The sequence below is a fragment of the Monopterus albus genome, unplaced genomic scaffold (assembly GCF_001952655.1).
Source record: "Monopterus albus unplaced genomic scaffold, M_albus_1.0 scaffold93.1, whole genome shotgun sequence".
NCBI lineage: Eukaryota > Metazoa > Chordata > Actinopteri > Synbranchiformes > Synbranchidae > Monopterus > Monopterus albus.
In genome coordinates, this window is record NW_018127973.1 from 1,083,900 (window position 1) to 1,109,687 (window position 25,788).

A 25,788-nucleotide genomic window follows, 5' to 3' on the forward strand; every position below is an offset into this window, starting at 1 on the left:
ATGCTTGTGGCTGAATTTGAGAAACTGTGGTTGCTTTTAGATTGGTTTTACAAGAGTTACAGCTCACTTTTTTTTCTGTGATGTTTTTCCCACAGATTTCTGGCCTAAAGTACAAAGACAGAATCTCATTACTCAGTTGAAGGATGCTTTACTTGCTTTAGGCTAGTTTATTTGGTTTTGGGTGGGTGATCATTTATCATAGGACACTAAAGGAATGTAGGGGATCTCACATATTCTAAAAGTTGCAGCAATTGAGCGTGTCCAACCTCCTTTGAGCTACACACTACAGTACATGTCAATCTTTATGGACTATAACCCTATATATTTTTTGCACAGTTTAATTTTACTCTAATGCTATATGTGCACTTTATATTTGCTGATGGAGCAGAAGAAGGACACACACACACATTCAGAGAGCATCACTGAACAATTAACCGTGTTATAAAGCTTATTTATAGACACTTTGAATCTGTGTGTACATAATAAAGTGGCTTTTAGGTGGAGATGAGAACACATTGATAGCAAATCAAAGCAAATTTCATACTGAGCGCAGTCTCTGGTATCACTTAGTGCCCTTGTCACAGTGTAGCAGCCTGCACATCAAGCTATGGAAATGTACAGCTTGCACTAGCAGCAAAGTAAACAAGCTCCTTGTACTGACATTAGATCAGACCTGGGCTGCAGCCACTCCTGTCTGCCGGTTCAGTCAACACCGAGCCTTTTCTGTGACTTGTTGAATTGAACTTTTATTAATATGTGGCACTTAATCATTAGATACATTGTTTTGTACAGATGTGCAATAACCAATATGCTTAAGCATAGTTTCTGTTGCCTTGTTGAGCTATAAATGTTGGTCACTGAGAGCATAAGGTTATTAATCCAAGAATAAATGATAGTGTGGAACCATCACAAACCTTGGATGAATTTCCCCTTGATCTTCAAATTAAAAGGTGCCCTGAAGAGTTTTCCTGTAAACAAGTTCAGTTTAGATTCAGTGTTTCTCACTGTAACACACTCTGTGTATCCTTGAGGCCTGACATTAATGGTATTAATTGTATATATTGATCATTTCACTCAATATTAAACATAATAATATTGTGACAGTGTTTGGCTGTGTTGCCCAGCCCCAGTTGCCATACTTATAGTATATTGTGTTTTTACAGTTATAGATACAGGAAGAAGCAGTCAAATGCCTTAAGTAAAAGTAGCAGTACCCCAGTGTAAAAATACTCTGTTGCAAGTAAAAGTCCTGCATTCAAAATGTTACTTAAGTAAAAGTACAAGTGTTGCCATCAATATATGCTTAAAATGCTAACAGTAAAAGTCTCCTTATGCAAAAAGGCACATTTAGCATTAATGTATATTGTTAGATTATAATTACTGAGTCATTATTGTGTACATCACATTTAATGTTTCAGCTGGTAAAGAGGGGCTAGTTTTAAGTATCTTTTCTGCTTATTTGAATTACATTACAGATTATACTGTAATGTTTGTATTAATCTGTTTTGAAAAGTAACTAGTAACAAAAGTTATCAAATAAATGTAGTGGAGTAAAAAGGACAATATTTGCTTCTGAAATGTAGTGTGGTCAAGGTATGAAGCAGCAGAAAATGAAAATACTCAAGTAACATACGGTTGCCTCAAAGTTGTACTTAAGAACAGTTACTTTCCCCCACTGATGTTTAGATTCTTCATATCACAGGTAAACTGTATTGTCACTATGCCATCCTTATTAAAAAAACATTAAAATATGAGATGAAACACAAAAAGAAAAGGAACAGTGTGACATATTAGAGCAGAACTGGTGGCTGTTGTTGTGGTAAGTCACAGCTGTGGTTCTGCTCCAGCACATCTGGTTGCAAAATGACAAAAAAAAACTCTGTGAGCTTGAGTAGTGAACCTGCCTGCAATGCACTTGATCACAAAATAGTAACTTAAACACCACTGGACCCAGACTGAAACTATAAATCGATGAAAATTACAAAGCTGTAATGACACTCTGTCTCACTCACACATACAGGTTTAGATCTGCTTTGTTTCTTTGTTGCTCTCCTCCTCCTACTACTCTTCTTCCTGTCAGTAGGTTGATTTATAAAGCTGGGTTTCCTTCAGTCTGCTGTTATCAGGGCCACGCACCATTCACTGCAGCAGAGGTGACCTTGATTGGTGCTCTGCCTCCCACCTGTTGGGGATTATAATAATATCCTGCTGTGCTTCAGTAGAATCTGTGAATGTGCTGTGTGTGTGCGCGTGCAGCCTTGTGTGCAGTTGTGTAGATGATGATGTCTCGCTGTGGATCAGGAGAAGATGCACTTTTATGCTGTACTGTTAACATGCGCCTGCTTTGTGTATGTGTTTATGCTCTACAGCGTGTGTATTTATGTGTCTGTAGTGCTTTGAATAGATACTATATGACATCTTCCTATGTTTGTGTGTGTATTAGAGATGCTAGCTCACTTCATTGCCGCTTTGTTCCAGAGTAGTAATCAGCTCGCTTTTATGTCAGGGCGGGTTGTTTACAAAACCTTTCATTAACAGCCGGCTCATCTCTTCTCTGTGTGTGTGTGTGTGTGTGTGTGTGTGTGTGTGTGTGTGTGTGTGTGTGTGTGTGTGTGTGTGTGTGCGCGCGCGTGTGAGTGAGACAGTCTAACTGCAAGTCAGTTATATTTTTTTGCATTATAGCCATCTCAACCTCAATCTTAAAGTGTCAGAAATTCTTTTTTTCACTCTCAATGGCAAGTTAGATTGGAAAGTTATAAATAAAAACTGACTGTGAATTTCATTGTCAGAAATACACTGCTTGGCATCTCAGTAAGCCATAGTCAAAAAATGCAGAACTTTTAGGATAGAAAAAAAAATACACAGCAAAACTGAGCTTGTTATCTTTGCCTGCCTGTATCAAACACATGCTGACTAGTGTGTGTGTGTGTGTGTGTGTGGTATTTGCGCACATATTAGTAGGGTGGATTGAAGTTGCTCGGATGTGTTTTCAAGCAGAGAAGAGAGCCATTAGCTGAAAGAACTGTCATGAAACTTGCTTGCCTCTCAGTAAAATACCCACCTTAGCCACCCACTTTAGTTCCACAGATACTCTACAAATTACCTCTTGCAGAGCATATGCACAAGCTGCTCTGATTTAAATTCAGACTATCCATTACAGAAGCTTTAAATGAAGCAAATTGTGTGTCTGCTCCTGGTCTGTCATTGACTGAATCTGACTGAGTAGCAGGGAATGTGTCTAAATGGATATTTAACCTTGGTTTGTAGTTTGGAGTATTTCCATGTTGCCCCATATTTATGCCAGTAATTTGTAGGTCTGCTCCCTAAAAGTCCATGATTCATACTGTGGGTCAGGGCCATAGAGAACTGCAGGGTCTGCAGAGAAACGTGGGATAAATACCTTGGCATGTCACAGTGTTTTGCACATTATAGAAGATTTCAAAAAGCTCAAGTTTGCCCTGATGCAATGAGGACATCCTTGTAGTTGGCACATTTACTGCTGAATCAGATTGTATTTGGAAATGACCGAGTCAGATTGAGTCATTTGCTGCTGTTAAATAAGGTGATATATCATTCTGTCAAATCAGCAAAGTTATTCCTCCTGTACTCTCTATTCACAAGGAACATCAGAGAAGCATAATTACTGTGAAACATAATCGCCTTATTCTTATCCGCCGCTAACCATCCTCTGGTAATTACTATGAATGCATAGGGCACCTACTGTGTTTCCTTTTACAAGTTATAATTGAAAACCTAAATACAGCAATGTGTGGAGCTTTGTTCTTTACACTGTTCAAAGGGAGGAGAGTTTTTTTTGTTTCTCTCTGAACCTGAAGACGGCAAAAGAGGCGGGAGACAGACACACACACATACACACTGGGTGGTTGAAAGCAACAGACTGAGGCACCGAGAAAATGTCAACTTCCCATTGTGAGGACTTGTTTGTTAATCATTCATATGTTGATTACGTTTCAGCAGGTTAGTGACTGAAAAAGAATGTGCTTCATGGAAAACAAGTGTGTACACAGTTAAGTTACCAGACTAGTCTTAAAGAGTGACTTGTTGTGAACCATTTCCTACAGATTTTTTGCATTTTGACAGTTTTGGCCGTCTAACTGCACGACATCACCACAACAGCTCTTCTAACTGGTTTCATTTCTCTTTCATCCACCTTATCCTGATAAAAGCAAACTTAAAAACAAAATGTGTATCTTAGCAATGTTCATCTCTTGGACTGGGGATTGTTTTACATCAGCTTGAGATAACATTAGAACAGATTTATTATTACCAGAATGAAAAAGGACCAGTACAACAAAGACAGGGCCTCATATCCACTGAATTATGAACATGTATAGAATTTATTTAAAAAAAAGAAAACAGCTTTTTGTCAGGTGCAGTGTCTGCAAAATTTGCCATACATTTACGTTCAACTTGTTGGTCAGTTTTATGTCTGCCAAGGAAAAAAAACTCTCTGGCCTCCTCAATTAACAGACTGTATTTATAAAAAAAAAAAAAAAGGTAGTTTCAGTGTTTTGACATTCATGCTTTAGTCTCACGATCCAAAGTGTCAAAACATCTGCATCAACTCTTTCCATGTTGGACTGAGACAAGGAGGCAAAGCAAATACCGTGTAATGATATTATTACACACGCAGCTCGCATGATCTCAGTTAGAAGGTTGCCATCTTTGTTCGCATGATTCAGCGGTTCCATTTTGGTTATTTTTCCTACAGAAACTTTCAAAAGCTTCTTCCGTGTGGGAAAACATTGGACTCATCATAGTTCTGTTTAACATCTCTACATGATTATTACATTTGGCTTTTGTGTGGATTGTTTTCAAAGGTTTTTTTTTTTTGAGATGGCACTGCCGATCTACCGTTCGGTCGCCCCACCAATAGCATGCCATAGGGGTGATGCATTTTTATAGGGCAACCTAGAGATTAGTGGCACCCTCTACCTTTGACAAAAAGCCAATAGGATTATTGCAGAAAATAAGTTCTGTGACAAACAGCAGTTTGATATTTCCACATTTTGTTCAAGACAAACCGTCACAAGTAAACACCACTTTTATGATTTTTGAATCCCAAATACAAGCAGCAGATGTAAAAAGCTGTTGGCTGTAGTTAGGCTGTATGAACTAAACCACAGTCCAATTACTTCATCGTCACAACAATTTTATTTAGTTCACTTACCTCTTCTACAAAATGCTTTCCTGTGATCTAGCTGGTGATCATGTCTGTGTCAGAATAGTTTGCAAGTGCGTGAGTTTAAAAGTAATGAGGCTGTAAGGGTGGATTAGTGAGTATCTGTGTTTGGCATGATGGAGGTTACTATATCGGACAGCCTGTGTAGTCTTTTCCGAGTAGCCAGTTGCTAACAACCGCCTCTTTAAAGACACATAAAAGAATAAAAAATCACCAGTGTGGTATTCACTGATGTATTACATCAGTGAACAAAACCTGAAAATCTATTGACCTCGTGAAATGTCAAGCATCTAAATAAAAATCCATTCAAAAAGCCTATTGACTTCAGGGCGAGGGACCTGGATGTGCAGAAATGCTGACTCAGGTTCTAGGACTCACTGTGACCGTACCACAACCTTCAGTTAGTTTCTGGGGGAGATCTCTCAACTGTCTGACAGCATCGTCATCGTGAGCATATTGGTATGCTGACCTCAACCGTAGTGGTGACACATATGACGCATATTTTTTGTTAAGGGTCTATAGGGGGTAATAGGAAATGACATGTCATTTTGGTTGGAGTACTTGTTGTACTTCTATTGCATGTTAACCCTCTCTGTCTCTCTGCTGTTATTATAAAGTTCCCAATAAAGGCAGTGTTTTGCAAGTTTTCTTTTTTCTATTCACATTAAAAATTAAGCACAAATGTTTTGTTTTATTATTTATTGTATTAACAGTTAGCTGTTGCTGCTGGTTGAATCCAAAATAAAGTAGGAAAACCTGCAGCCGGTAACAATAACTATCTGTGTTTTGCTCATCAAAGCAAGAACAAATCCACCAGTGGTCCTCTGTGCAACATGGTAATATATTTTCATTGGAAATTGGCCCTGAGTGATGTTTCCTCAAAACTAATAGCCACTATTTGGACAGCTGCACAAAGATTAGACATCTGTGTGTCTGCATGCTGTAGGTGTGTCCATGAATGCGTTTGTTACAAATGTGGGTCAGAAGCCTCCAGTAGTAAAGCAGATGGTTATCACCCTGCAGACAATAAGGATCTAACACATTCTGTTAGTCAGCACTGGTTTCTTCAAAGCTTAATGCTGTAGTTTTGGATGGATTACAAGAAAAAACTGTAATAAAAGTGACCCCCCCCCCCATTGAAAGTGAGTTGTCATTTTTGTTCCCACTTTTAAGAAGTGTGTCTAAATCCAGTTCAGTTTATCTGCACATTTTTAAATTAACACATTTTAACAACGGCACTCGGGTTTAGTATATAATTGTCTTTAATGTACTTAAAGCTTTATATATCAATAGAAAACTGATGCCTCTCAGAACTCTTCTTACTTAACTGGATAGATTTTGATATCAATACCAATCCATTGATTAAATGGTTGACTTGATTTGTACATGAAACAGAGCAGCCAAGCCAACAGTGCGCAGACACTCACACACGCGCACGCACACACATATACAAGTGGAAATTATTAAGCAGTAAAGGGCAGAAGCCTCTCCCTTCCTCCATGCTAAGGTGCCTCTTTCAATACATATTATCTAATGGGATGGAGCGGAGTGCAGCCTTCCTCACACTCTAACTGCTGCTTGAAACCAGTGCACGCACAGGCAGACACACAGATGGAACCCTAGGGACAGACCTAGTTAAAGTTGAACCGGAGGCCAATGAGATTCTGTTGACATTCATGACTTTGATACTTTGAGTGAAAGGGAAAGACTCAAGCATCACATCTGCAGACAAATACACACCTGGAGAGTGAGGCTTCTTTTTTCTTAGCCAACCTTCATTCCTAACATTATCTTTTGTTTCAGCATGATCAATACAGAGAGCTGTGTTCATCTCTGTATTGATCATGTTGTTAATTCCCAGCTTCAGCATTCATTCAGTCTAAATTTCTCCATCTCTTTGTGCCTGTGTACTTTGTGAGCTTATATGTCTATATTGCCTTTTTTATTGCCTTCTCAGTTTCCACAATCAGCAGTTATATATTCCCTTTGTGTTTGTGCATTTTAGCTTGTGTTCATTTGAACTGCCAGTCTTACTAGCCTTTACCATGCATTGTGATGCTCAGTGGCTAGACAAGTTGTCATAGGTTTGTGGCTAGAGAGATGTGTAACTTGTCTGATAAATAGTTGGAGACTGTGGCATCGGTTTTGGCCTCATCAGTCAAATGACAGGAGACAGATACACATGCAGCCAGATCAACTAACACTTCCTTTGAATGTTTAACATTTAATTCGTTTGAGTGCAAAATGAGCCAGAGATGTATGTCATGGCTAAAAGAATGAAAGGCTACAAGATGTATGTTGTACTGTAGATGTGACAGATGATGTGAAAATGCACAGGTTCACTATGCGCTAGGAAGTGTGAAGGGCAAAGTGAGGACAACGTTAAAGAAAGGTATTTAAAGAGAAAGTGTTCAAATACAGGAGAGTGAAAAGTGAGGTGACAAAGGGTAAATGTTCTCTACAAACGCACACTTTGTCACCACTTTTTCCATCACTGTAAGCTGTTTTATTTGCCAGGTACTTCATATTTTCTGAGCAGAATTAAAGAAATATCACAGTTGTCCCCCACAACCTCACCCACAAACTGTCCACACTGGGTCTGCACCCCACCCTCTGTGACTGGCTCCTGGACTTTCTGACTGGCAGGCCCCAGACTATCAGGATTGGCAATAGGACTTCAGCCAGCATTGTTACAAACACTGGCACCCCACAGGGATGTGTCCTCAGTCCCATCCTCTACACCCTGTTCACCCACGACTGTGTCGCCTCCCACAAAGACAACATCCTAAAGTGGTCTCCGGACACCGTGGTGATAGGACACATCACTGTCTGGTATGGCAGCACTACTGCTATGGACCGCAAGTGCCAAGAGAGTGGTAAAGACTGTGGAGAAGATCACCAGGACTCCACTGCCCTCTCTGCAGAGCATTTACCACCGCAGGGTGTGTAGGAAAGCTGCCTCCATCCTCAAGGATCCCACCCACCCCCAGCACAGACTGTTTGCCTCCCTACCCTCTGGCCGGAGGTTCAGAAGTGTGAAATGCAGGACCTCTAGACTGAAAAACTCTTTCTTTCCCTCTGCCATCAGACTCCTAAAGCGCTGAGGAGTTTATTACCAGGAAATACGTCATGTACTGACGACCTGTACTGTTTACATTCTCAGTTTGCACATGCATAATTGCACATTGACTGACTGCTGCACATGCTGCTCCCATGTAGCATACATTCTCTTATTATATTCTTATAAATTATTTGCTGCATTTGCTGCTTTAAAGTGCCTTAGATTTAGTATTACTTATTTATCTACTTTATATTTCATTTGTATTAAGTAGCATTCATGTGGACGGCAAAGTAAGAATTTCATTGTACAGGGAAACACGTTTCCTAACTGTGCACATGACAAATAAACACTTGGACTTTGACTTGACTTTGACTTTGAAATATCACTCACTGTTCACACACTTTGGATGTGTGCTCTGAGACTGGGGAACAGATCAGCCGTTGCTCATTTAAACGTGTGTGTGTGTGGTCTCCATGTGTCCTAGACCTCTGTCCTTGTCCTCTGTTTTAACTTAAGAGTGGGGGTTCATGGCTGAGTTGAGCTAATTGTAAGACAGCAGTTAACAAGTGCATGTTTGTGTAGATGTGCTGATTGAAGTTTGGTCATTAGCGGAAAGAACTCCTTAAGTGCAGAGGTCAAGAATAGTTAGGTTCCACTTCCTCCCTGCTATAGCTTCTTTTCTCTCCCTCTTCATGACCACAAACACTATACTACTCTGTTGCTGTGATTTGAGCCACGCTTCTTTGGCTTTACCCTGTTTTCTACAGAAACAAGTTTACTGCAGGAAATTAGCCAAGTAATGTGTGTGGAAGGAAACAAAGGGCGCTGTGCATGCAACAGCACATTTTAACATAAAGTTAAATGACAACAAAAATGAGAGTATCTCGACTGACATCTGATGCATGTCATTGACTGTGACATTTATTCAGTTGGGCGTGTTTAGAACCAAAATTTACCTTGAAAGCATTTGTTTCATAATTTACTCTTTTTTCCCCTGCTGTTTATTTTCTGTACTCATGTTGTAGAAACCCTGGCTAAAAGTGAAAAAAGAGCTGGATTGGCTCCTTTTTTCTGTAAATTACTTTACCACTGACGGTTTTAATGATCCCAGGAAGGTCTTGAGATCAGTAAAGTCCCTATGTGCTCACAAAAACTTTAATGATCTGCTTTCCTCTATTATAAAGAAGTCAGCTACAGTTTTTGATAGAATGCCTATGTTGAATTGTTTTAATGAACACTTTGTTGTTTCTTCCAGTCTTTTTGACTCTGGTACTAGTTTTAACTGTAAATGTGTCAGATGTCATTGATAATGTGACAATTGCTAAAGTTTTTGATTTAAACCATTCTCTTCCACTACAGTACATGAAGACTTGGTAACGTTAGATCTAAGGAAACCATCTACTCTGCGAATTTAAAGCCTTAGTTTTTAAAGGTTGCTGTTGGTCTTATTGTTATTCATCTCACACACATTAACTTCACCCTTGTTAGGAATTAGAGTCCAAAGGTGTGGAAATATGCTTTTGGTAAACATCAGTCTAAAGGTGACAGTGCTGCTTATTTAAATAATTATATAGGTCCATTTCAAATCTGTCTGTGCTGGCTAAAATCTGTGTAAGTAACCATATGAAAGCGTTTTTACTTGCTACTCCTATTGAGTATCAGTGTGAGTTTAGGCAACGGCACACTATCACTGCTGCAGTGAAGGTTGTGAATATCATTGTAGCCCTGTACAATAAGTAAAACTGTGCCACTTTTATTTACAGTAGTGATTAGTCTGAAGACTGTGATAAAGTCCTGCTAAAACAACTGCTTAATGTTGGGTATTCTGACCAAGCAGTGGCTTACTAATTATTTATCAGGTAGGACTCAATGAGTGAAAGTTAATAGGCTCAGGGCAAACTGGCTTACTGTTGTTAAGGAGTACCCCAAGGCTCTGTGCTCGGCTCACTTTTATTCTCTCCTTCTATAAATAATTTTGGTGACAATGCAGATGGAATTTAAAGGAAAATTAAAGAGCTTGGTATTTCAGGCAGAATCAAAGGCCATTTTAAACGTGCACTACGGTAAATGATTTTTGTTGAAATCTGTTTTTAGCAAATGTTTGCTTACATTGACATTTGTTTTTTTGCATCCATCTGTGTTCCTATGTTATTTGACATTTCAGACATTGTCATTTAGGTTGTTAGTATTGTTTATTTGTGTTTGATGTTTTTCTGTCCTGTCTAAAACCTGTAATTAGGGCAGGGCTCCCCAGACAAGATGACAAAAAGGTTGCTACTGTGACCTTAAGGTTAAATGAATTTTTTTTATTTTCTAGTCCTGCATTTGTTCTTGGTTTATATGACGCATTTATTGTTCATTGCCTCCTGAAGCTCCTTTTATGCAAATATACCCCTCTTTTGCCATCCCCTCTTCATGGCCTTTTGCTCTTTCAAGCTCTCTCCACCTTGTATCACTGCCTGACCTTTCTTTACCTCGTCTCCTTTTCTCTTTTCTTTTGCTTTTCTTACATCCACTCCTCCTCTTTCTCCTGTGTTCTGCCTCTTGTGATTCCTCTGGTTTAAACTGTATGGTTGGCAATGTACATCAGACATTTAACTTTATTTTGAAATGACACCAGATGCTTTTTAGGTTTGTGTAATTAACCACACTCCCTTTTTTGAAGAGAAGCTCATTTATTGCTTAGAGACTTGTGGTTAAAATAATATTTTATTATTTGTGGATTGCAGGAAAGTCATAGGTCTGTTTTGCTGAAATTTCCATGATTTTCCAGTGGCTCATAACTAGTTGAACTGCAGTAAATCCTCCTTAAACAGTTTCCTGGCTTGTTATCCACCACACGAGCTGATAAATGTATACATCTGTCACACAAATAGTAGCCTGTGTTTGACTGAGATGAACTAAATGATAGAAATAGAGGAGTGGAGATAGAAGGGGGGTGGCCTGGCATATAAACTGTCCCTCCTGTAGAACTAATATTTAAGCCAGAAGGTTATGAGCTATACCCATCTATAAAGTCCCTACAATATGTGCATGTAGCTAAAAAAAATAATTAGAAATGATAAGAGGGGCTCAGCTTTCAAAATAAAAACCTACACAGTTCAATGTGTGTGTGTACCAGACAGAGATTAGAGGAAGACAAACAGAAAGAAAATTGCAAGGTAAAGCAAATAGAGACGGGTAGAGATGGAGAGACAAGCAGAAAGGTAGAGAAAGATGTCTATAGGCCATGTGTTGTTTTCAGCTTCAGCATACATATAGCTTCTGACCTGTCAGAACAGCTGTGTATTCAGTGAAGTGGAACAGAACAAGACAGTGGATTAAAGATCAGGACGCAAAGCAGACAAAGGTGTCTAGGGGAACGACACAAGCCATCTGAAAACAGCTGTCGGATTACACCTTAAAACCCACTGGATCATGCTCACAGTACAGCACATACTCTCTCTGGCGCACTCACACGCACACAAACGTAGGCCCACAGGTATCACAGAGGAATATGAATGTTTGTGCCTAGCTGAGTTTGTCTGAGTTGCTCTGAGGGCCACGACAGGTGTTTCAATCTGCTGCCTCTGGCTTGATTGAATAAACAAGCCAGTAAAACAAAGAAAATATTGTTTTTGAGGCCTTTTGTACAACTGGTGTATTATTGGGGGAAGAACAAACTGAATATCTGCCCTCCACTACACTGACTGGTGAATATGGAGATTTATTACTTCCCCCTGCAATCTGAGGTTTGGACATGGACAAGCAAAGAAAATTTGTGATGCCATACATCTGAAAGACAATTGTGGTTTACTGTGCAAATATCTGCCAATTTCAGAGGTGCGGTGAGAATCCTGAAACCTCTGGTCTCAGAGCAGCTAGACTTACATTTTCAGTGACCAGATGTTTTATATGCTGACAGCAAAATGTTTTATTTACTGTTTACAGTTTATATAAAATGCACTGTTGTTGCAGTATTACTGTATGTTTGGCTAATGGTTAGTTCACTGCTAATAACCTAGTCACCTGGGCCCCTGTTACTAGATTAGCCCTATGTTTTGGATCAGCTGAGAAAATAGTTACTGACATACAGTCACACTGTAAATGCATTTGCACATTTTACTTAGGCCTCATTTATACAATTGATGCTACGTAACAGTTTAAAACCACTGCTTATGTTAGTTGCCAGTTACAAGCTAATAGCTAATTTTATACTAAAACATGTTAACCACACATTCTGAAACATCGGCTATTTGCAGATTTTGGTAAACAGACTCCTGCTCAAAGTCAGGGTCTGAATGGGACTCCAACTCATGGCTGAATCTCTCCAGTATTCCCTCCTGTCATTGTATCCTGATAACCAGTGCTTTCACTGGTCTACCCGGGGGAAGCAGCAGTGGTGAGTCGTGCTCGATGCTTGTGCTCATTTGCTTGTATCTGAATATTCATTAATCACGCATCATGCACACTGCTCTTCACACTGCTGACCCACGACTGTGTGCCAACCTACAGCACCAACCACATTGTCAAGTTTGCAGGTGACATGACTATAGTTGGCCTCGTTACCAACAATGATGAGGCCAACTACAGGAGTGAGGTGTGCCATCCTCTTCCTCAATGTGGGGAAGACTAAAGAGATCATTGTGGACTTCAGGAGAAAACCTCTAAAGCATCCTCCACTGACCATCGACGGTGCTGTAGTGGAGTGAGTGAGCAGTACCAATTTCTTGGGGGGGCACTTCTCTGAGGACCTCTCTTGGACCAACAACACCACAACACTGGCCAAGAAGGTTCAAACACGCCTCTACTTCCTCTGCAAACTGAGGAGAGCCAGTGCCCCACCCCCCATCATGTGCCTTTTCTCCCAGGGCACCATCGAGAGCATCATCACTGTGTGGTACAGAGGCTGTACTGCCTCCTGCAGAAGGACCCTGCATCGCATGGTGAATCCAGCCAGTAAGATCATCGGTGCCCCTCTGCTTTCCCTTACGGACGTCTTCAACCCCTGCCTCATCCGCAGAGCCATCAGCATTGCTGACGACACCACCCAACCCTCAGACTCCTGCTTTCAGGGAGAAGGTATTGGAGTCTTCAGGCCCACTCCACCAGACTTACAAACAGCTTCATCCACAATGCTGTGAGGATGCTGAACGCTGACCGTAACCCACTGCAGAGCATAAAGACTACCTCTGCTGTTTTGCACAAGCTCAATACATTCCCCCTTTTTGTTATATTACATGTAAATCTGCTGCTGACTGTTGTGGAAACAACCAAAAAAACAAAAAAACTACCTCTGCTGTTTTACTGTCTGTTATTATATGTAAATCTGCTGCTGACAGTTTTTTTTTTTTTTTTCTGCTGTTTGTCCTTTTAGCCGCAGCTTATTGGCTGTACCGTTTAGATTTGTCCTAATTACGTTAATCCAGTTCTTATTGTATTCTATTTTTATTATACTTTATTCTATTTTAGTTCCTAAATCTTATGGCACCCAATACTTGGTGAGAGAGAAATGGTGTTTCGATTTTCTGTATGTCCTGCAAATATAGTGAATTGACAATAAAATCCTTGAACCCTTGAATTTGACAATGAAACACAAAGAGCAGATGTGTTTTCAAGCCCTTTTCAAATTTATTGAACTATTTTTGTAAGAAATTGTTAGACCATATAGTTTTCATAGATTATTTTTAACTGTTCTTAACTAAATATTCTGTACATCGACAGCTGAAGAACCTTTTAGAAGTATATCCTTTTTTGGGAATAAGAGTGAATAAAAATGACCAGACATGTGTCCTCTTTTTTGACATGTGGTTAAAGAGGTGGACACCATGTTATGGTATGGAAAACTGGCCAAAAAGATCAATTTTTACTTCATCATGGCTTCACTGTGGCTGACTTGCAATCCACACTTTCATCTCATTTTGGTAAAGCATTTATAGCAAGCACACCCACGCTTGAGCAGACAAGGTAGAAGTGAACAAACTATTTCAAGAAGACATTTTCTTTTCAATATATAGGAAGTCACTTATATCGAAACATTAGGCTCTACATGATGAGCAGCAGGCAGGAGAGATGAATCTCGCTATGTTAGAAGACAACTGATGGCACCAAAATTTGGCCTGTTTCTAAACGTAGTCGGGCTTGACTGGGGTCTAAAATGTCTACTCGGCTTTACAGGGGTGACCATAAAAGAGTTCGCCCACTGTTTGATATTATTTCCTTTATCATCATTTCACTGAAGCTTATTTTTAGTGCGGTAATTTATCAAAATCAAACCTATCAACTTGTGTTAATCTATTTGGGAATAAGAGTCCCCTTTGATTTTTGCAACAAATTTGCCTTGCCTTGGAGGTGAAGTGCTCATCTAGAAACTGGTTTACTCGGGAATCAAACTTTGGCTAAGAGAGTAAGTGAACTACTGTCGCTGATGTGGGGACTGTCACTTATACTATCAATCTGCATGCCTGTCACTGTTCTCAATGTTAATTCCAGACACTGAAACACAATCATAGTAGCAAGGGAAATAAAACTTAGCTTGAGAGAGATTGCAATGACAGCACACTCTGGCTGATCCCTGGCTAAATAGAGGTCAGCTATAAATCAAGGCAGGCTTTGATGACTTGCTGTTAAGAAGAACAGAAAGAGAGACATAGAGAGGGAGAGGGTAGAAATGTGTTCCAAACTAGGAATGTGTGTGCATTTGAAGATGTGTATGTATTTGTGTGTTGAAAACACACAAATACATCAACATACATTTGTTGGTGTGAAAACCAATGTACGTAGGTGAGTGTGTGTGTGTGTCTTTTACTTCCTCGAAACAAGCGATTACAAAAGAGTCTACGTTGCTTTAATTCATCTGGTCTGGCCTGAGGACAACATATAGTCTACTGTACTCTGTGTGTGTATGTTTAAATCTCTGTGTGTTCTTTACATCGAGTACTAGTAGTTCTAAGTGTTACTATATGTTGATATCATCTCTCTCTTAGTCCCCAGACTGTTCCCCATCTGTCTTTGCTCTGCTACAAGTTGCAGCCAAACTGTGGCTTCCATTGTTCCAGTCACATTTTTCATACCCATGGCTCCACTCCCATTCAATTTAATTCAATTGTCCAGGAGTCGCATACTTTTTCCCACAGCTCTGGAGGCTGCAACGTGGGCTGGGAGTTGTAAAATGTGGTTGCTCACTCTGTCATGGACACCAGCTGGATGGTCTGTCTGATCACATGCTGATTGTGGTTGGTGCTTGTCCAGGTGTGTGCTTGTTTGTTTTATAATCTGTGATTATAGACACCCAGACACACATCTGTAGGTCCTGCTTGATGGCACAAAGTGTTTGAGCAATACTGGCAGGTGGCTATAGTGGACTGGCACAGTTTAGTTTCCATGGTGAAACCCTGTGCACTATGATAGGCATACATCCAATATTTACACTGATTACTCTGTAGAGGGTCACTCAGTGTCTCGCTGACATCGAGCGAGAGGTGGGCTACACCTGGACAAGTCGTCAGTTTATCACAGGACACAGGCAAACAACTACTCACACTCTCATTTACACCTATGGGCAATTTAGTCATCAATCAAACTAACCTGCATGTCTTTGGATTGTGAGAGGTAGCCAGAAAACCCATGCAATCAACTGTACGCAGAAAAGGCATTGATTGGCTGCAGGGTTTGAACGCAGAACCAATTTGCTTTGAGGTGACAGTGTTAAACATTGATCACCATTCCGTCCATATGGCAGACAAGAAAAGCTTAAAAACTTTGTTCCTGTTGTGTAAAGCACAAAGCCATTTTTGGTTGAGCGCAGTGTGAGATTCAGCTTCAATAGCTGGCTAAGGTGTAGTTCACTCACGCAGAGATCAAAACAAGAAGGTTTTGCTGCCATTGTAGTACTTGTGCCATCCATGATGTTAAAATGTGGATGGTGGAACTAAAAAGATGTTTAATGTAACACAGACACAGATTTGGCACATTAATCGGGTACAGATATGTCATCCCATGACTAATACAGCATGTGCAAATAAATTTAAATTCTGGCAAGGGTACCTTTAACTTTATCCAAATATAAAATTAGAACTTATTTGTGATGTCCATACTTTTAAAAATGTTTTTAAAAAAATGAAATGACTGAATGTGTCTGCACTTGATGGGATTTTCATCATTTTTCTATGCTTCTATGAACATTTCCCCATATGAACAATACAAGAGCACATGCGCATTATAGTAGAGACATGTTTTATGCTTTTGCCATGGCAACTTGCTTTAGTTAGTGGAGCTGTTTTAAGATTTTGGTGCCAAACACAGCCTGTCTGTTAGTTAGCTGCAGAGATGGACAGAGTTAGAGGAGTGGAGATGCAGTAGACAAAGAATGGGAATAGCAGTGGACCTGGCTGAAGTAAAGACCTGGCACCACAGACCCTGGTGGAATATCTGCGGTATTCAGTGTCAGAGCATTATGACACTTTGACCTGCAGCAAAGGGCTTGGAGAAAAGAGAGGAAAGGCAGCGAGACAGAGGAGGAGAAGAAAAGTAGATTGGACTTAGAAGGAACAGAGGACCTTGGACCAGCTGGCTGCCGTGTGGCAGTGAGGCAAAAATCAGAGATGAGGAATTCAATAACAACTACAGCAGCACATGGAGGAGGAGAAGAAAGGTAGATGGGGCTTAGAAGGAACAGAGGACCTTAGACCAGCTGGCTGCCGTGTGGCAGTGAGGCAAAAATCAAAGATGAGGAATTCAATAACATCTACAGCAGCACAACTCTAGAAGCATTGCTGGGAGGGAAACACCACTGTGTGTAGGACCGTGTAAGCATGGCTTTGATTTCTTATCTCCCTCTCCCCATTTAGATTCTTTATATGTCTGAATTACCCACATCTGGGACATAAGTGCAAAAGGAATTCTAATGTGATTGTGGTTTTAATTTATGAAACACTGAGGAAATTTCTTTTTAAAAATCATTTTGTGGCTGTATGATATTGTAAAAGGTTGGCATACAGATATTGTAGCTTGCAGTCTGTATTCCCCATTAGTATGCAAAGGGGTTGTAGTAGCTATTCGTAAATCCTCCTGTGCAAAGACATTTCTCAGTTACTTGTTAATTAAAATGTTTAAGTAGTTAATATTTTAGTATCATGTAAATTGCTGAATTGTCTTTAGCCAAGTATCCATGGGACCTAACTACCAGCCTTTAGTAAATTAAAGCTGCATTAACCAAGTTCTCCCTCTAATTTTAAACTGTTAAGGACAAAGTGAGAATCAAAACAAACTCGGGCAGTATCCCTTCCCCCTCGCCTCGTCTGTGAAACTAGGTCATATGTGGTCACAACAGCCAGAGACCGTTGTGGCAGTCAGGTAGTGCACCAGTAATAACCAACTCCAGAACTAATTATACTAAATATAGAGCTGGTGGTTTTCAGCAGCATTGCAGTAACACAATGTCAGAGGTTTACATTTTAGCAATATGCATATGTATGTCTAACGTTGTATGTAACAGATGCATCTGCAGTAGCACAAGCAAACTGTACAGAGGAATGTTTTTTTCCCAGTAATATTAATACAGTACTAATGTTCAGGCCACGATCGCATCACGTTCTATGTTACATACTTCACATGCACAACCATGAGTGGTATGAAACAGAAAGAATTTCATGTTACGCTGTGATAGTTGAACAGCTCCCCACTTTTCTAGTTGTGTTGATGGCGCAATTTTTAACAGCTTCTCACTAAAATGCTACATGAGTTACAGTGTGATGCCTGATAGAAACTGGACCAAAACTGGGGAAAAATGAACTGATTCAGGAAGACACGGTTGTTTCTGCTAACTGGAGTCAGTTGGAATGACTGGAAATAGCATCTAGAAAAATAAATGCGAAGGTACAAAATTGAAATGCTAATGTTACCTTGCTAATGATGCCAACATTACACATTAGCCAGCTACAGTACTGTACTAACCCTAGTTTTGCTTTGTTCTTTGTTGCACTCCTTCTGGTTTGGGTCTAACAGGTCTGCTTCCATCCTGGGTTGTACCTGCACAGGGATCCTCCATGGTCTGTCTTTGAAATGAGCCATACTGGTTTGACAAACGCATATTTTAACCTCGAACCAGCGGGCTGTTAGAGAAGTGTGGTGTAGATTTTAACAACACTGCCCAGAGAGGGGCAGAAATAAACACAGGGCCTTTAGCAGAATGGGGTGGGGGTGGGGTTAGTACGGTTGGGAGAAAACACTTCTAGATAATTTTTTTTACGTGATTTTTTCCAAATTTGTGCTAAATCTAACTTGATGCAGCTTCAACTGGATAAACAACCTAAAATAGCCAGTTATCTGATTGTTTAGCCCAGCGTTACGGGCACAGTGTTTAGTAATTTGAGCTGTGTTTTTATGAAATGTAATTTAACATGTTAGCAGCATTTTGTTCAAATGTCACATTAAATGTATTAACCGTGTATTTAATATTGTCTGTTGCACTTTTCAGTTTAAATGGGTCACATATTGATAAGTTAGTATAATGTTATGATTTGTATCAGTTACTCCTGTATCAACTAATCTAAGTAAATGGCAGATGGCCTCCCTGCCTTTTGCCATTTACTGAAACTTCCAAAATAAGCTATAATGTATTTTTCTACTTGGATTAGTAGAGTAATTACAGTTATAGGCATTTCCATTTTAGGGGACCTTAAAGGGCATCATATACAGTAGGATGTTTAAAAGAGTCCTCCTTTCTTTAAAAAAAATCCTAATTCATTGTTTTCTTTGCTTTTTCAAAGCATTGCCTGATGTGTATTTTATAAAAGCACCTCAGCTTTAGATGATATTTGCATAGCATATGGTGCAAGTCATCAGGTATGGCAGTTGTCTTTTCTTCCCTCCTCCGTCTGCCTGTGTAGCAGATGGATGGTTCAGTCAGACACAGACGGCAGTGGAAAACTATCTGGAAAATCACTTCCTGAAACAAATACCAGCGTGGGCTATGGCTAGACAATGCATCTTTTATGGACTTAATACTTGAGATAGTGTTGTCTCTATATGATAGAACAACTAGCACAGTATTATACCCGTTACATTTTTCTAGGCAAAATGACAATAAATTGACTTGCCAAAAGCATGTTTGACATTGCAGTTTGTATTTGTGCTTGTCTGAGCAATATGTTGCACAAAGTAGTTATTAATACTAGTGTGGCTTTCTGACGGTATAAGACCTGGGAATAAAACGTTCCATTTGCCACCAAATAGGGGCAGCTGTATATCAGGAGGTGGAGCAGTCCTCCCCAATCCACATGTCGAAGTGTGCTTGGGCAAAATACTGAACCCCAAGTTGCCCCGATGGCCAGAGCAACACCCTGCAGGGACAGCATCACCACTGGGGTGTGTGTGTGTCACTTAGTGCTGCAGATGGCTGCCTCTGTTCTGTACCGGAGACAAATGCCTTGTTTGTCTATTATACTTGGCTAATAAAAGCAATTCAATAGATAATTCTTTTTATTTATTTATTTTTTGTTTTATTCAGCATTATTTAACAGTTATCTGTAGTTACAGCTTTGTGAATCTTGTAAACAAAAGTACAAAGTAATTCGTCCTGAGTCAGCATTCTTTTTAAGTGGTTTTCCAACCAGTAAGTCCAATTTTATTAGCACATTGTAGATGATTCACTATTACATTTGTACACTGTAAACACGGATTTCATATCTAATTACAACGTACACTAATGATTTAAGATCCATTGCATTACTACCAAATATAAGTATATTATACTCATTTGTAGTAGAATATACTTGCATATGATAGTAATGCAATGTGTGAATAACCAAGTTAAATCAGTTAATTAAGTTTTAGTCATGACCACACCTCTTTCCCCCCCATAGAGCCAGAATGTGAAGCTCGGTGATTGGCTGTTTCTTGAGGCAATGCATAATGGGAACTTGAACGCGGGATTACCGTTATTTCACTCGGACGCTTTACTGGATAAGTGAGTTTTTCAGCTGTTAATCTTTTGTTGTTTTCTCTCATTAGAGAGGCTGTTTGTGAGACGTGGAAACATCAGTTCGACGGGACGTTTTTCACCTGATAGCTAAATTAGCTACTTTTATCACTCATGTAAACCTGGCCCGCTCAATGGGCGCTGTCGGCGGACACGGTCCCGCGTTGAGCCCGTTGCCAAGAAACGGACGAGGGCTGCCTCCAGCACAGAAGAAAGGACAGAGGATGGCGACGGTATGACTACTGTACCACGGTGCACTGAATCTGGTGAGTGCTGTTGGTGAGAAGTAGGAACCTGTTGCTTTTTTTAGTGTTTTTTTTTCACCGGATGGTGCTGTATGTGATCAGTGTAAACATTGTTTTAATGGTAACCACTTTGGTGGGCATTTTTCATCTGTTAAGCTACATTAGCTAGCTTATCACTTAGCCGTCAGCTAGCTTATCACTTAGCCGTCAGCTAGCTTATCACTACATGGGCAATTTGTAAGCAGTAAAAAACGTTGTTTTAACTAGTTTGACAGTACATTTTTCACCTCTTACTCTTATCATCCCACCCCGTGTTATTTAATTTTTCCGTTAATTAAAATGCTGGCGAAATGGCTAATTTTATGCACATTACAAAACCATGACATGGTAATATTAAATGCCCAGGCGGCGTATTACATTACTTAGCTAATCAGAAATGAACATTAGTTAAACCCTTCTACGGCCTTAACACCCAGTTTATGGTGGTATACATGGTTTGCTGTGTTTTATGTTCCAGGTTTGTTACGGGTTCTACAGGGTGGTGGGGTAAATCTCAGGGAGGACTTCTTTGATGCACTAGACCATTTCTCTCCAAGCCTGATGGGCCTGTTTGTTAAAACCCAAAGGCCCTGCCAGCTTTTGGCAGGGCCTTTGGGTCAGACAAAGGTGGGTTGACTTGTCTACATCAGTCTATTCCTCTATCTTTGTTCCTCTCCTTTCCCTGTGCATTTACTTTCTCTCCTTTCTTTTCATCTCTTCTTTTCTCCCATTTGCTCTCTTCTATCCTTTCCCCTTGACTTTTCATTCTTTAATCTCCCCCTTGCCTCATCTCCTGTCTCCTTTTTCTCCTGTCCTATCTGCTTCGCGCTCTATTCTACTATCATCTCTCCTCTTCTATACTTTACCCATCTGTCCTCTCCCTTTCCTCTCATTTCATCTCCTCTTGTCCTCTCCTATGCTTTCCAATAAAGTCATAAAATCTGGAAATTCTGGAATGTATTCAAGAAATACATGTGAATATCTTTAGAGTTATGCCCACTATCTTCCAGACCACTGAGCCAATAGACATCAGGTGCCTTTGTCTTCGGGGACTGCCAGTCATCTTGGGGGATATTCCTTCTGCTTTCTTCAAGACCTGCACTGTAAGAAGCTTAATTTGTTGTAAATGTTGCAGGTGCATAGTTATTGGCCTTTTTTTTTTTCTAATTTGGGCCATTAATGCAGACTGCCTGCTGCTAATTTTCAGAATCATTTAATCAGTATCTGGTGTTTCCCAGGCTTTTATTTTATGGCCTAACAAATTTGAACTAAAAAACAGTTTTGACTATCTGCATTATTGAATTATGACACAACAGAAACTGAAAAGATTTCACCACAAATGTGTGAATGGGCTCAAATTAACATTAGAGATAATCTTGGATTCTCACTTATTTATTTTAATTTTGTTGAGGAAGAGAAGAGAGTAGAGGAGAAAAAGAGTACAGAGGGGAAGAGAGGTTTTGCAAACAGTACATGCAATGTACAGATTAAGGCCAGCATTATCTTTTTTTTAATAATTACTGTCAGTGTAGTTCATACAATGTTTTTCATTATAAATAGTCAGAGGTACCTTTTGGTGGATAACAGCATTATCTAAGAGGCATAATTATGTTCTCTCCTTGCCAATATGGGTTTTTTTCTATCTTAGGATGGAACTGACAAGGACCTGTACAGTGAAACTCCAGTGGGAATTCTCTGTGGTAATGCTCAAAATCCTCAGCTCAACCCATTCAGAGTGGGCATCATCTTAGAAGGGAATGTGGTGATGGACGAACTGGCCAACCTGCCCCAGGCCTTCTGTGTCCTTTTTGGATTGTTATATGCTGTGCACCTGGAGTACCCCAAGTGCATGGAAAAACACTTTCAGCTTTATTCAGCAGGTAATGCTCAGGGTAGAAGTGAGCTGGTGCCCAAAATTCAAACTTTGAAAAAGCAGCTTTCAGTGTAAAACGGTTCTGAATAGCTCCAGATATCAGTGCATAGTATGTAATGTTACACTTTTAAGATAGAAAACTGTTGTGCACTGCTTGCAGCTTATGTTTTGTGACTTGTTGACATTAGCACCAGAAGGGGAACTCATATCATTGTTCATTTGTTCAAAACTTTGTTTCCACACACTGATAGAACAGCAGACCAAAGAGTTCAGCATACCCTATCAGACCGGAGTTTTGATGTGATACTGAGAAATTGACGGTTACAATGTTCACATGCTGAAGCACCAATAAGTGGCATTTCTTAAAATAGCAAAGGCATGATGTTGCTATACTTTAATGTTGTTTTATGTGAAATGTTATTGAATTTCTTGTTCTAAATTGAAATAAAACAGAAAAACAATTTTGTTTTGTATTTTTTTTTTTTTACATCTGTTAAATGTTAATTATTTAAAATTAAACAAATAACATTTTACTGTAACTTATGGTATTAAGCAGAATGACTGGGTAAAGCAATTGATATTACAAATGTTTTTAAGTTAAATCAACTTGGAATTTAGTGCACTGAACTTAAGTTTCCAAGTGGAATAACAGGGCAAAGAAGTTATAAAGGATTTTAAGTTGAATGAACTTTATCTTAAATTTTTAAGTTGAATTCACTCAAGTTTTTATTACATGACTTTTTTTTAAGGCAACTGGTTTCCTCTAATTTTTTTTAATGTAAATTCAGCTTATCCGGGCTTGCACAGATAAAGGATTTATGATGCATGTTTTGCAATTATGAAATTATGATGAATGAACCACATATAGATCCTGTAGTTGTACTGTATGTATATGTATATATCTGGCATTTATGCATGAGTTTCTGTGCTAATCCTGGTGTGTATGTGTGTGTATGCTTGGTATTACTCACACTGTGGGATCCAAAACCTCTCTGCACACTCGTATTGTGGGGACGTGACCTTTTCTGTAGGGACCACATGCTGGTTCATGTCCATTACAACCTGTCACGGCCTAAATCCCTCCTCACTTCTCTAAAGTGTTTTGTGTTACTACCGTAGACATTGTCAGCAGCTACTGGTTGACCTTGTTGTCTTCTCTTTGCCCAGCTGATCAGTTTGTGTGCTACACTGAGGCCATCGCAGACATTGTCATCCTTGTCGACGGATCCTGGAGTATTGGTCGGGTTAACTTCAGACTGGTTCGCATGTTCTTGGAAAACCTGGTCAATGCTTTTGATGTTGGTATTAATAAGACAAGGATAGGTAGGTCCCTGCTTCTTGAACAGCTGAATATGGTCTTCTGGTGTTTGTCAGTGGAATGTTTTGATACAAATATTTGCTCATATATGTATGTCAAGAAATGCTGTTGTTTTTTTGTCTGCTTGCTTGCTGAATTGAAGAAACAGTGTAAACAAGTGACAGGTTAGAATTGCAGTTTTAAATGCTTTGTGTGTTTGCAGGTCTGGCTCAGTACAGTGGTGATCCCAGGATAGAGTGGCATCTAAATGCTTTCTCCACTAAAGATGCCGTCATTGATGCCGTCAAGAATCTGCCCTACAAAGGAGGAAACACACTTACAGGTGCGGGATTTCACTGATACCAAAGTAGAGTTTCATACTTGTCAATCTTGCTTCCCATGCAGTTTTCTTTTTCTGTTCCTTAAATGACTTTTCCCTTTTCACCTGGCTTTCTCCTTCCGTCCACCCTGGTTCCTCAGCCTCTGTCTTCATTCATTTCTCTCCTTATTGTTAGGTGTTTGACGAGATCTCGTGCCATGAGATCTCACAATATTAAAACGTGACGATAGTTCTTATCAAGGTGAAGGCTGTCTCACAATATCGGTACATAACAGAATGAGAGCAGCAGCCAGGATGGTGGAGTGTGAGAGGGAAATTAGCATAGAAGATGCCCCCACCACTTTTATTTTCAGTTTGTGGAAATGAGTTCAGTTAGAAGGTCACACATCACTGTTTCCCATACTTGGATTTATTTGTGGCAGGCCACCACAATATCAACAGTGGCTGCTACATATTGATTTAAAATGGATTAAATCTTATTTCAATGTAGTGCCATGCCCAGCGCATGTATGCGCTCAGTCCCTCTATGCCCCGCTCTGTTTTTCTTTCTCACACACAGAAACGCATGAAAACCATGTCCATGGACTATCTGTGACTGACTCATCCTCTCTGTTTGTTTTTATTATCACAACACTGTTGGTTGCGGAGATCCAACTCTTCTAGTGAGTTGGAATACAGCTGTTGCTGAGGTCAACACACTGTATATGGTCGTATATGGACTGCTCTACATGTGGATAAAGTTGCTGCTAATTCATAAACTCTGACACTGAATGTTTGCCCCCTCACTCCAGGGGAATATTGAAAAACACATGGAAAAGCTGATCAGTGTCATTAGTGAGCCACTCGATTCATTTCAAATATTTACTGGTTTCAACGAGTGCTTCTGAAACAGCAAGAGAGAGTCAGGCAGAGAGATGCAGGAGGAAGGTAGCAGCAAACATGCTGCTGCTGTGGAAGGGCTAGTGCAGAAGGGACAGGTCAGATGAACAGCACGATAGCATTACTATATTTAATTGAAAAAAAATGAAAGTGTGACACCTCCCACCCCCTGAGCTACTGCCACAATTAGAATGTAATTCTGTGGTCAAATGTTCTGGAAGCTTCGATTTAAAGTTGGACACCTGGCACAGTTTATGCAGCTGTAAGGTGTGTAGAGGCTCAGGTGAAATCATACAGGAGAGAAGCCAGTTGAGTTTGTGGCAAAACCTTTAACACTGCTTGCATATTATTTTGTCTTTTACTGCATATGATAATTCATCCTCACAAAGTAGAACTGAAGTGACATTCATTACAAGAGGATTAGTTAAAACATTTCAAAATGCCCCTACATTGTTTTTCATTTTGTGACTTTTAGTCAAATAAAAGGCTATTTTTCCAGTCATTGGAGAATTCGTAAAAAGTGTTAAAATATAGTCTCACCTTGTTCTTGTGAACCCAGTATTGTGTATCGTCTCGTGACCTAAATGTAGTGTTACACCCCTACTTATTTTTTCTCTGTCTCTTCAGGCCTTGCTTTGACTTATATCTCAGAGAACTGCTTTAAGCCCGAGTCTGGCTCACGGGTTGGTGTACCCAAGATCGGGATCCTCATCACAGACGGGAAGTCGCAGGATGATGTCATACCACCTGCAGAGAGTCTGCGCAGTGCTGGCATTGAGCTGTTTGCTATTGGTAAGGATTGGCACCTGTGTTGCTTGTTGTCCTGTTGTTATTGTTTCTTTGAACTTTTCTGTATGTTACTGCATTCACACGAAGACTGGTTGTCCAGTTG

At 39.9% G+C, this 25,788-nt stretch overlaps 1 protein-coding gene across 9 annotated transcripts in view; it reads left to right on the forward strand.

Annotated features, from left to right (window-relative positions):
• The window catches only part of col14a1a (collagen, type XIV, alpha 1a), a 147,209-nt gene that overhangs the window by 19,002 nt on the left and 102,419 nt on the right, over positions 1-25,788 (forward strand). For 8 of the 9 annotated variants that reach the window (XM_020608497.1, XM_020608498.1, XM_020608499.1 and 5 more), the window contains 3 exons: positions 23,548-23,703; positions 23,901-24,020; positions 25,524-25,688. In XM_020608497.1, the coding sequence (XP_020464153.1) occupies positions 23,548-23,703; positions 23,901-24,020; positions 25,524-25,688 (441 nt within the window). Of the gene's footprint in view, positions 1-22,222; positions 22,388-23,547; positions 23,704-23,900; positions 24,021-25,523; positions 25,689-25,788 lie in introns of those variants that run through there. The other variant, XM_020608501.1, reaches the window with a different exon arrangement.